General features: G+C 46.4%; 1 protein-coding gene across 2 annotated transcripts in view; it reads right to left on the bottom strand.

The window, feature by feature from the left end:
• F12 (coagulation factor XII) overlaps positions 1 to 8,209 on the bottom strand; it is a 163,894-nt gene extending 155,685 nt beyond the window's left edge. Inside the window, exon 1 of one of the 2 annotated variants that reach the window (XM_073566912.1) lies at positions 8,097 to 8,209. In XM_073566912.1, coding sequence (XP_073423013.1) covers positions 8,097 to 8,156 — 60 coding nt within the window. In that variant the 5' untranslated portion in view covers positions 8,157 to 8,209. Of the gene's footprint in view, positions 1 to 7,918; positions 7,968 to 8,096 lie in introns of those variants that run through there. The other variant, XM_073566995.1, reaches the window with a different exon arrangement.
• Between the last annotated feature and the right edge of the window lie 5,011 nt (positions 8,210 to 13,220).

The raw sequence follows: 13,220 nt of genomic DNA on the forward strand, positions 1-13,220 counted from the left end.
ACCTCCGTTGCTCTCTCTCCCGCTGCTCGGCTGCCAGCTGGAGGATGGTTTCTTGACAGTAGTCCCTTGTCCCTTCTTCCTCTTCTCTGGACCTACCCCGGCCCTCCATGGACCACGGCACCACTGTCAGGGGTTCAGGTGTTTCCCCCCGGGGACTAGCATCCCGGTCCCAGACCAAGACCAGCACCATCTGTCCGGCCGCTGTAGCCGGCGGGCACCCAGTGGCTTCCCCAACTTCAGGGGCGTACCTGGTGCCTCCTGGTGGCGTGGTCTCGGCTCTGGTGCAGGCACGGTTCCTGGGGGTGGTTGATGTGGTCTGGTTAGGTATCGGTGATGGCGGTGGAACAGATGGTGGCTCCCGGTCCGCGGAGGCCTCCAGTGGGAACTGCGCAGCCACGTCAGGTCCAGACGGGAGCACAGTTGCTTTCTCTCCTGCTCTCAGGGCCTCCGGTATCTCCTCCGAACGAACTGGGCCCAGCGGCGGTGGCAGCACGGAGGTGGTGATACATGCTGCCGATGGTACGGCAGCGGCCTCCGGTTCCAAAGGCGCTGCCTGGGGTAGATCTTGCGCAGCAGCGGCAGGTACCGGTGACAAGGGTACCACCGGTGTAGGCCCCTCCTGGGCGCACTGCCAGTTCATTCTCCATAATGCCTCCTGCCTCAGCTGCAGACTGTGTGTTAGCCGGGTAATCTCTTCCTCTAGCTGCCAGCGGTTCATTCTGGAAGCGGGATCGGAGCCTTCAGCCATGGCACCGGGGAGATTCAGCTCAACCTCCTCGCGCTCCGCAGGCCTCCTCCCTTCTCCTTCCAATATGGCGCTCTGGCGTTCTTCCTGCCTGGGCTCTTTTCCCACCAATGGTTTCCGCTCCTCCTTCTGGGGGCGGCGTCTTCTTCCAACTCCTCCATACCAGGCCAGTATACGAACCCCTCGGGGGGGTGGGCCATGTTGCTGTCGCATAGAAGTTCAGGCAGGGGAGGCCCAGGACAGTTCGCTGTCTTTTCTTAGGACCACCCATGTTGTCACGCCCTTCTTCACCGCGCGGACGGCCATTTTTAGCGTTCATTTTACAGTCTATTAAATTGGGTCTTCTGCACATTTTCAAAAGATTTGAGTCTTAGGCACACAGAACCCGATGGCATCGGGTCTTGTCATCCTGTTCGTGACGCCAAAAATGGTTCACCCTCCCAGGGCTGTGGGGTACTCGGTACCAGGCAGGTCCTTCAGAGGGGAATGTCACAGCAGAGGTGACCCGGTCCGTGGCCCTGGGCATCCATGTAAAAGGGGTTGAGTTGGGAATAAAGTTTATAAGTGATTCGTGACGCCACCTGTGGTGTTCGGCAAGGGAGATGTTAAGCCGACGCTGCATGCAGATCCTCTGGGGCTGATGGTGTAGTGCTATGCAGCACTCACCGATGTAACTGAAAAACTGTGAGTCTTTATTTCACATAGTTTCCATCAAATGTGTGGACATGCAGGACATAGAGGAATGCTAGGGGAGGGAGGTGCCGGACAACGGACGTTTCGCGATTACTCGCTTCTACGGGTCCACCTGTGCAGTGTAGATGAACGTTGCAGGGATGGTGCAGTGTAGGCACAGAGATGTAGCGGTGCCAGGTTCATTGGCGCAGGAAAGAATGGAGAACACCAGGGCATGTAGTTCCAAAGCTTTACTCACAGTCTGTTGTGCAAACAGGGGCCCGCATCCGTGCCGTGTTTTCCGGGTCAGGGACTCAGTCAACCTCCAAGCCAGATGGAATACTCCTTTCCAACACTCCGCCAACATGTACCTTTCTGAACGTCTCCTCTTATAGTGCCTTTAAATGAAGTACTCCTAGTACTGAGTTACACTGGAGTTCCTCCTGTCCGATGTACTTATGAACTCTACTTGTACGGCAGACAGCTGTAGCCTGCTTCGGGGACTCCTTGCTACTAAGTCCCGGCTCACTTCTCTGATGCTGTTGTGCCCCCAAGTCTTGTGTGGGAATAAAGTGGTAACAACTTCTATTCCTCCGGTATCTGCTGCAGGACCATTAGTATCCATTCAACCTCGGGGACCGGGCCCCGGCTTTGCGCTTAGAACTTCTAGGAAGGGTTCTCTTCTAACCCACGTCCTCTGTTCTCTTTTACTCCTCACGTTCTGTACTAATCCTTTCTTTCTATGGAAAATCAGGCTTTCAGTCTATGTAGCTCTCTCTCTCTTCCTTTCCTGTGCCAGCAGACCCAGGTCACTGTTGCTCTGCTGCAGCACTTCCATCCATGTATCCCTCTCTCTGGGGATCTTCTTCTCTCTCTCCTCACTGACTGACTGACTGAACCAAAACCTAAACTCTTACCGCTCTTTTAATGTAAACTCAACTCCACCCACTTCCCAGCATGTTTCGTGTTCCAAGCAGGGAGCCACTAATGGGTGCTTTGCTATACTCCAAGCAGGGAGCAGCCGAAGGTGCTTTGCTACACTACTTTGTGGTGTGGTGTGCAGGTGTTGGAGTGTGGTCAGGAGTCTCCACCTTACCTGGATGGTGGGGTATCACACCTCAGGAGGAGGTGCAGTACCTCTGTGGCGACTGAGCCTCAGGGGCGCCATACCTGCAAAGACAGGCATGAGGAAGTCTGATTCTATGCCTGTGACAGATCGCTCATCTGTCACAGTGATCTGTGATGTGACAGATCAGCGATCTGTCACATGACAGCTATGTCCCCCTTGGGACAATGTAATAAAGTTAAAAAATAAAAAAAAGTGTAAAAATAATTTTTTAAAAATCGCTAAATAAGTTGAGAAAAAAAATATTCCCTAATAAATTCATTTTTTGGAAATAAAAAAAAAAACAATAAAAGTACACATATTTGGTATCGCCGCGTCCGTAACGACCCGCCCTATAAAACTGTACCATTAGTTAACCCCTTTAGCGAACCCCTATAAAATAAAAATAAAAAACTAAGCAAAAATAATGATTTATTATCATACCGCCAAACAAAAAGTGCAATAACGCACGATCAAAAAGATGCATATAAATATCCATGGTACCGCTGAAAACGTCATCTGGTCCCGCAAAAAACAAGCCATCATACAGCATCATCAGCAAAAAATAAAAAGTTATAGCTCGCAGAATAAAGCGATGCAAAATAATTATTTTTTATATAAAATTGTTTTCATTGCATAAAACCGACAAAACAGAAAAAAACAACATAATTGAGGTATTGCTGTAACCGTACTGACCCGAAGAATAAAACCGCCTTATCAATTTTACTGCACGCGGAACGGTGTAAACGCACCCCCCAAAAGAAATTCTTGAAATACTGGTTTTTGTTCATTCTGCGTCCCAAAAATCTGAATAAAAAGCGATCAAAAAATGTCACGCGCCCGAAAATGGTACCAATAAAAACGTCAACTCATCCCGCAACAAATAAGACCTTACATGACTCTGTGGGTCAAAATAAGGAAAAATTATAGGTTTCAAAATGTGGTGATGCAAAAACTATTTTTACAAAAAAAAAGCGTCTTTTAGCGTGCGACAGCTACCAAAAATAAAAACCCGCCATAAATAGTAAATTAAACCCCCCATTATCACCCCCTTAGTTAGGGAAAAATAATAACATTTAAAAAAAAATGTATTTATTTCCATTTTCCCTTTAGGGCTAGAGCTAGGGCTGAGATTAGGGTTAGGGGTGTGTTGGAGTTAGGGTTGGAGTTAGAATTGGGGGGTTTCCACTGTTTGGGCACATCAGGTGCTCTCCAAACGCAACATGGAGTCTGATCTCAATTCCAGCCAATTCTGTGTTGAAAAAGTCAAATGGTGCTCATTCCCTTCCAACCTCTGCCATGTGCTCAAACAGTGGTTTACCCCCACATATAGGCTATCAGCCTACTCAGGACAAATTGCAAAACAACTTTTGGGGTCCAATTTCTCCTGTTACCCTTAGGAAAATAAAAATTGGGGGCAAAAATATCATTTTTGTGGAAAAAAATATGATTTTTTTATTTTCACGCCCGGATGTTAGAAACTTCTGTGAAGCACTTGGGGGTTCAACGTGCTCACCACACATCTACATAAGTTCTGTGGGGGGGGTCTAGTTTCCAAAATGGGGTCACTTGTGGGCAGTTTCAACAGTTTAGGCACATCAGAGGCTCTCCAAACGCGACATGACATCCGCAAACCATTCCATCAAAGTCTGCATTCCAAAACGTCACTACTTCCCTTCCGAGCCCCGACTTGTGCCCATACAGTAGTTTTCTCCCACATATGGGGTATCAGCAGACTCAGGAGAAATTGTACAACAGCTGTTGGGGTCCAATTTCTCCTGTTACCCTTGGGAAAATAAAAAAATTGGGGACCAAAAGATCATGTTTGTGGAAAAAACATGATTTTTTTTTTCACGCCTGGGCGTTATAAAGTTCTGTGAAGCACTGGGGGGTTCAAAGTGCTCAACACACATCTAGGTAAGTTCCATGGGGGGGTCTAGTTTCCAAAATGGGGTCACTTGTGGGGAGTTTCAACAGTTTAGGCACATCAAAGGCTCTCCAAACGCGACATAACACCCGCAAACCATTCCATCAAAGTCTGCATTCCAAAACGTCACTACTTCCCTTTTGAGCCCCGACGTGTGCCCATACAGTAGTTTTCTCCCACATATGGGGTATCAGCGGACTCAGGACAAATTGGACAACAACTTTTGGGGTCCAATTTCTCCTGTTACTCTTGGGAAAATAAAAAAATTGGGGACTAAAAGATCATGTTTGTGGAAAAAATATGATTTTTTTATTTTCACACCCGGGCGTTATAAACTTCTGTGAAGTACTGGGGGGTTCAAAGTGCTCAACACACATCAAGATAAGTTCCTTAGGTGGTCTAGTTTCCAAAATGGGGTCACTTGTAGGGGGTTTCCACTGTTTAGGTACATCAGGGGCTCTCCAAAGGCAACATGACACCAGTAGACCATTCCATCCAAGTCTGCATTCCAAAACGTCATTACATCCCTTCAGAGCCCCGACGTGTGCCCATGCAGTAGTTTTCTCCTACATATGGGGTATCAGGGTACTCAGGACAAATTGGACAACAACCTTTGGGGTCCAATTTATCCTGTTACCCTTGGGAAAATAAAAAAATTGGGGATTAAACGATCAAGTTTGTGGAAAAAATATGATTTTTTTATTTTCATACCTGGGCGTTATAAGCTTCTATGAAGCACTGGGGGGGTTCAAAGTGCTCACCACACATCTAGATAAGTTCCTTAGGGGGTCTAGTTTCCAAAATGGTGTCATTTGTGGGGGGTTTCCACTGTTTAGGCACATCAGGGGCTTTCCAAACGCGGCATGGCGTCCAATCCCAATTCCAGCCAAAAAAGTCAAATGGCGCTGCTTCCCTTACGAGCTCTGCCATGCACCCAAATAGTGGTTTACCCCCACATATGGGGTATCAGCGTACTCAGGACAAATTGCACAATAACTTTTGGGGGTCTGTTACCCTTGGAAAAATAAAAATTGAGGGTGAAAAGATCATTTTTGTGGAAAAAATGTGATTTTTTTTAATTGTACGGCTGTTTGTTATAAACTTCTGTGAAGCCCTTGTGAGTTCAAAGTTCTCATCACATATCTAGATAAGTTCCTTGGGGGGTCTAGTTTCCAAAATGGGGTCACTTGTGGGGGGTTTCCGCTGTTTAGGTACATCAGGGGCTCTCCAAACGTGACATGGCGTCCGATCTGAATTCCAGCCAATTTTGCATTGAAAAAGTCAAACGGCGCTCCTTCCCTTCTGAGCGCTGCCATGCGCCGAAACAGTGGTTCCCCCCACATATCAAGTATCAGCGTACTCAGGACAAATTGCACAATAAGTTTTGCAGTCTAATTTCTCCTTTTAACCTTGGTAAAATAAATAAAATTGGATCTGAAGTAATTCTTTTTGTGAAAGAAAGTTAAATGTTCATTTTTTTTTAAACATTCAAAAAATTCCTGTGAAGCACCTGAAGGGTTAATTAACTTCTTGAATGTGGTTTTGAGCACATTGAGGGGTGCAGTTTTTAGAATGGTGTCATTTTGGGAGATTTTCTATCATATAGACCCCTCAAAGTGACTTCAAATGTGATGTGGTCCGTAAAAATAAAATGGTGTTGCAAAAATGAGAAATCGCTGGTTAACTTTTAACCCTTATAACTTCCTAACAACAAAAATATTTTGGTTCCAAAATTGTGCTGATGTAAAGTAAACATGTGGGAAATGTTACTTATTAAGTTTTTTGTGTGCTATATCTCTGTGATTTAAGGGCATAAAAATTCAAATTTGGAAAATTGCAAAATTTTCAACATTTTCGCCAAATTTAAATTTTTTTCACAAATAAACGCAAGTTATTTGAATGAAATTTTACCACTAACATGAAGTACAATATGTCACGAGAAAACAATGTCAGAATCACCAGGATCCATGGAAGCGTTTCAGAGTTATTACCTTATAAAGGGACAGTGGTCAGAATTGTAAAAATTGGCCCGGTCATGACAGTGCAAACCACCCTTGGGGGTAAAGGGGTTAAAGTGGGATGTGCCCTCCTATCTTCATTCTAGGACCCCTTGAAGCACAGAGAGGTGGAAAACGTCCATCAGCCGCCCATTATTTGTACCACATTTACTCTTGCAATAAGTTTCTATGGTGTTGTTTGAATAAAACTTTGAAATCTTTTTTTAAAGGAATACTGAGTGCCACCTCCTCGTTTCTAAATCACATGCTTGAAACAAAGTTGTTTACCCACTATTTCGAAAAAGTGATAAAAATTTCATCTGCCCATTTTGGGGCATTTGTGTGAAATGATGTCCAATTTGCCTTTTTCTCCTGTTTTCTTTTGTGTTTTTCCAATACACACAAAGGAAATAAACGTGTGTATGTTCTACCATGGCTTTGTTTTTTTTATCTACTACGGTTTTGTTTTTCATTAATTAAGTAATTTATGTTCTTGTTTATGTTGTGCTGCTGTGATACTACAATTTCCCTCAGAATTAATAAAGTGTATCATATCGTAAAACGAAACATGTGTAATTGCAATAATTTTCTGGGAGAAATACTTCATTTTCTGGAACAATTTCAAGGGTGCCAACACTTTAGGTCATGATTGAATTTATTCAGTTAAATGAGATGTCGTCAACTTTTCCAAGCTCTCATCATAAGACAGTCCTTCCATCTCTTATAATAATCTGGTTGCCCGCCTTTGAACTGACTCTAACTTCTGAATATCCTTTTTAAAATGTGGCCTTATATATGTTCTTACAAGTAATTTATAGAGGGGTAATAATACATTGGGATCAAGTGATTTTATCTCTCTTTTTATACACCCTAAAATCTTGTTTGCTGATAACGAGAATCCCCAAGTGGTTCAAGTTTGCCATTTTTTGGATATGTTCCTTGTGGTTAACAGTTTTCAGAATGATGTGTGGTCTATTGCGTCATAAACATGTTCCAAATTTCTAAAGTGCATGTAGTGGAATAGTCTCTATACCGGAGAACAGTCTGTCGACCTGTACTACAGTTCCGGCTGCACATTGTATAAGGGTTTAATAAAAAGAAGTGTTCCAGTGCAAAATCCATACACATCTTCCCTTTTGCTACTGTGTTTCTTATTTAAGTGGTTGGTTAACCTCATATTGACATCAAGCCAACTGTGACATTGAACAATACATTGATGTTTATGTATATTTTTCCAACAAATCTAACATGGCGTATGTATGTAAACCTATCTGCTCTAAAAATAGGTGCCATTGTGTAAAATACTAGGAAACATGAGATAAAATTGTGCCACTATCCACACTGTTGGTTATAAGTCTAACATTTCTAGTAGACTAGGAACTCAACAAACCTGCTTGTCCAGGTTCCTATACCTAGGGAAAGAAGACGTACATTTACACTAAATGTGACCTCCATGCTTCAGCATAGCTTACATGTTTCCGACCTTTCAGCAGTCCTCCTGTAAATGTCAGTGAGCACATGCTGGGAAACAAAATCAGAAATAGCTAAGTGACTTTTCATTCTGTAGTCACCTTCAGAATATATGTTTCAGGCAAACGTCACAGGAATAAGTTCACAATTCAGGTGGCACAACCCATAGATGGTACTTACTGGTTTGGCCTGGACAGTTCCTAGAAAAACCAGAAAGAAGAGCGGAGAGCAAAGCTTCATGTTGTCTACCCAAAATCTTACTAAACTTAAAGAGAGAAAGAACAGTTTAGGAGATTGCTCTGCTAAAAAAGGGCATTGCCCTTTCATCTCTGCCCTGCAGAGCATGTTTGCTTGCCTTTAATGCAAATAGCCTGTTCAGAAGGAAGAGGACTTTATCTCTGGTGCCATCTATTGGATGTAGCAATAATAAAAGTCAATATTGACCCTTTACTAAGCCTTGCCACATAAATTAGGATAACAAGTCAAACCAGAAACTCCATTTGCAGGCATGTTTCGGGGTGTTGCCACTCTTCAGTGCAAAGCAGATCTGATTTGGCTAAGTGAGATACTTCTGACAGGAGATCTAAGAATGAACGTGTTACACCCGGTCCCTTTTCTGGTGCGGTGCCCATGTCTGCCACTGTTACACCTGGTCCCCGTCCTGGTTCTGCGTCCAGGTCTGCCGCTGCCCCCCGTTCTGGGAACTCATTGTTAGGCGTCGGATTTCTGCGTTTACTCCGCAGGGATCCAGACCCTCACATTCTGCAGTCTCCTGCTGTTTACCTACTGCAGAGGAGATTGCAGAGGAGATTGCCTTGCAGCAAATCTCTCCTGAGGCTAAGTCCTTCTGCCCTCCTACTGAGCATGCTCATGGGACGATCTCCCATTGGAGATCGGGAGTCATGTGCTCAGGTACTGCTCCAGATCTCATTGGTCCATCTCAGAGATCTGGAGGTTTGCAGAAGGTCCCGGCTGCTATAAAAGGCGCGCATGGCTGTTCCGCCATGCGCTAGTATAGACTTACTTGCTGCTGTGTGTATGAGGACGGATGTATGACTCTGGTGAATAACTCATTATAAAACCCCTTCCCTCTGATATTACGTATGTGGTTAGGAACTGAGTTAGAATCAGCGCCAACGCTCCTCTGCTGCAACATCCACAGTTGTAGGCGTCCGACATTGCGTTTGCGTCATAGCTTTGTCGTTTAGCGGCAGTGTCCACGCCGCGCTGCAGTAGCAGCTCTCCTTAGCGTCCGCAGCTGCGACGCCACACACGGTAGGTCTAGATGGATGTAGTGCTGCCGTCTTGGGCTACTCCTGTGACCGGATACCGTGTGTGTATTTATACTGAGTACTGTGACCTCAACAGGCTCCGTCTTTGTATTTGTGTTTATTTGTAATCTCTATGAATTAACTGAGATTGCTCTGTGCAACTGGGTGAAGTTTAACACTGTGCGCATTACCGCCATATTGCTCCTGCCACCACTTAGCAGCGGTTATATCACCTACTGCACGGTGGACCCCGAGCGGCGAACGCACTTTATTATTAATTTTATTTAGTGCGTTCTGCCGTTCCTAACACTCACCTCGTGCCTCGCACGCTGTCCTTAGGCAGCAGCCGGCCTCCTCTGTGTCTCATGCGGCTGCTCAGCATTCAGGTCTCTCCCCTGCCTCCACCTCCTGGCGTCCTGTCGGCAGATCTGTAACTAAAGCTATTAGGGCACGCCCACGGGCTCTCCTGCCTTCTTAAAGGGACTGTGTCCCCTTTCAAAAAGAACAATTAACCAATGGCAGCACACTGGCTGTTATTTCTGGCCGCTCCTCCATAGAGAGAGCGCCGGAGCAACGAGTATCAATCATTGCTACATCCGATTCTCTTGCTAACCTGTCTACACTGCGTCTGCAGTCTCTGTGCATTCTCTAATGCTATCTGTCTCCACAGAGTATCAGTATTCTGATCTTCCTGTTATATCTGCAATCATCTGGGCGAAAGCCATCCCGTTCCGCCAACAGCCATCCGAGTCCGAGGACTGAGTGAAGGTCACTGGAACCAACTACTTACCAACTACCCGGATCCAGGACTCGTCTTATTACGGACTCTGCTGTAACTTCTGTTATCCCTTTTGGTCCCGCTGGGACAGCTGCCACGTGTCTGGGGTCTAACTGGAGATAGCACCTGTGTCCTCTGGGTATTCCATTCTGGTCCTGTCTGAGGGGCTTTACTACGGGTACCCGGGGCTCACTAGTCACACCCCCTTCAGAGCCCCCCGTACCGTGGTCCTGAGGTTCCACTTTAAAAATAAAAAACGAATGTGAACTTCACCATCTCTGCCTCCGCTTCCATTCCTTACAGATTGCTCCGGCCATGGAATCCGCTGGACCCCAGAGGCCTCCAACTCTGGAACTGTGCCAAGAGGTGACCCGCTTAAAAGATTAACAGGACAAGATCACGTCTTGTCTACGTAACCTGTCCACCCGCATGGATTCTCTGCTGAACCTGGCTGCTCCTGATTCACCTAGCAACGCCCAGGTACCTGCTATCATGGCAAGTAAGAGCCCTCACCTGGCGGCTCCTCCCCGCTTCCATGGTGATTCCACTCAGTGTCGGGGTTTTCTCAATCCGTGTACTTAACACTTCGAAATCTTGGGGCACATGTTTGCTTCTGACTGTGCCAAAGTGGGCTTCATTATATCACATCTAGCAGGAGAGGCTCTTGCCTGACTAAAACAGTTAAGGGAGAGAGGAGACCCGCTGGTTAATGATCTTCAATCTTTCCTAGAGACTTTTCGCAGGACCTTCAATGAACCTGGCCGGGTCACGTCGACCGTTTCTGCCCTGCTTCGCTTACGCCAAGGATCCCTCACGGTGGCTCAGTATGCTGTTCAGTTCCGCACTCTCTCATCTGAGTTATCCTGGAACAATGAGGCCTTGCTGGATACCTTCTGGGACGGCCTATCTGGAAAAATTAAGGATGAGCTGGCAGGACCGGACAGGCCTATTATCTTGCATGATCTGATTTCTTTGGCGACCCGGATTGACCTGCATTTTCAGGAGCGTTCCATGGAGATTAAGCGAGACACAAGGTCCTACCACCTGGACTCTAGTTCTTCTAAGATGGCTACCTCATCTTCTTCTCCTGAAGCTATGGAGGTAGATCAAGTAAGTCTGGCCAGCCGCTGCCAGGAGGCGCGACGCAAAGACGGAGACTGTCCATATTGTGGTAGTTCCAAACACCTGATCCGCTCCTGTCCAAAGAAGTCGGGAAACTCCAGTGCCTAGGTTCGGTAGGAGAGGCCACCCTAGGTAGAGAATGCTCCTCTCCTTCGTTGCAGATCTCTGTCTCCATGACCTGCGGAGAAATAAAATTTTCTGGACGCTATCTGTTGGATTCCGGATCCGCCGGGAGTTTTATCCAGCAGACGCTTGTGGATCGTTACCACTTACCAGTTCAGGCTCTTCCCAGTCCTTTGCGGGTGACCGCTGTCAATGGCCAGCCACTGACCGAACCCATCCAGTTCCAGACTGAGCCAGTGGAACTCCGGGTAGGTCTTACGCATTCTGAAAGAATCCATTTTTATGTGTACCCTGGTTTGTCTCACCCCTTGCTTTTAGGTTTGCCTTGGTTCCAGAAACACGAACCAGTCCTTAATTGGAGAACAGGCGAAATTGTGCATTGGGGAGATTCCTGCTCGGACCGTTGCTTAAACCAGAGTGAACCAGTTTCACCCCCCGGTCCAACCTGCTACCCTGCCTGGATTGCCATCCGCTTACTGGTCCTTCTCGGATGTCTTCGGGAAAAGGAGGCTGAAAAACTTCCCCCCACAGGTCATATGACTGTCCAATAGATCTTCCTGGAACATCTCCTCCCCGTGGGAGAGTTTACCCTCTTTCCCAGCCTATGTCGGACTACATCCAGAAGAATTTGGCCAGAGGGTTTATCCGAAAATCATCATCACCGACAGGAGCAGGCTTCTTCGTGAAGAAAAAGGACGGATCACTGCGGCCCTGTATCGACTACTGGGGACTGAACCAGATCACGGTAAAAAACAGGTACCCTTTGCCTCTAATTTCAGAACTGTTTGACTGTCTCCGAGGGGCAAAGATCTTCACCAAGTTGGATCTCAGAGGTGCCTACAACTTCATCCGAATCAGGGATAGAGACGAATGGAAAACATCCTTCAACACCCGTGATGGGCACTACGAGTACCTGGTAATGCTGTTTGGTCTAAGCAATGCACCCACTGTTTTCAAGGAGTTTGTCAATGACATTTTCAGGGATCTGCTTTACACCTGTGTTGTTGTCTATCTGGACGACATTCTGATTTTTTCCTCTGACTTGGTCACGCACCAGAGGCAAGTACGCCTAGTCTTACAGAGGCTCAGGGAGAACAAACTGCATGCCAAGTTTGAAAAGTGCCTCTTTGAACAATCCTCTTTACCTTTCCTCGGTTACATTGTTTCCTCCACAGGATTGAAAATGGATCCAGAGAAGTTATCGGCTGTACTCAAGTGGCCTCGTCCGTCTTGGCTGAAGGCCATACAGCGATTTCTGGGCTTCGCCAACTACTACAGGTAATTCATTCCTAACTTTTCCACCCGAGTGGCGCCCATCTCAGCTCTGACCAGGAAAGGTACAAATCCCAAGGATTGGCCTCCTGATGCTGAGGAGGCTTTTGTTTCTCTCAAAAAGGCCTTCGCTGTCGCACCTGTTCTTCATCGCTCTAACTCCAATGAAAAATTTTTTCTTGAGGTCGATGCCTCCTCAGTAGGTGCGGGAGCCGTACTTACCCAGGTATCGTCCACCGGGCGAGTGAACTCCTGTGGGTTTTTTTCCAAGGTTTTTTCTTCCGCAGAGAGGAATTATTCCGTTGGAGATTGGGAATTGTTGGCTATTAAATTGGCTCTGCAGGAGTGGAGGCATCTTCTAGAAGGAGCTCTTCATCAGGTAGTCATATATATACCGATCACAAAAACCTTGCTTACCTCCAAACTGCGCAAAGGCTGAATCCTCATCAAGACCACTGGGCTGTGTTTTTTGCTCTCTAGAATTTTGTTCTCCATTTTCGCCCAGCTGACAAAAATGTCAAAGCAGACTCACTTTCGAGAGCCTTTCTACCTCCGGATCAAGAAGAACCGCAGCACATCATTGAACCCTCAAGGTTAGTCCCTGTCGCTTCTGCTGATCTTACCCGGCTTCCCCAGGGAAAACTTTTGTGTCAGCTTCTGAACATACTCGTGTCCTTCGGTGGGGTCACTCCTCCAAGTTGGCTGGTCACGCCAGTCAGAGAAAGACTCTGCAACTCA

This window comes from Dendrobates tinctorius, unplaced genomic scaffold (genome assembly GCF_039654945.1).
Source record: "Dendrobates tinctorius isolate UK_male_01 unplaced genomic scaffold, ASM3965494v1 ptg000001l, whole genome shotgun sequence".
Taxonomy (NCBI): domain Eukaryota; kingdom Metazoa; phylum Chordata; class Amphibia; order Anura; family Dendrobatidae; genus Dendrobates; species Dendrobates tinctorius.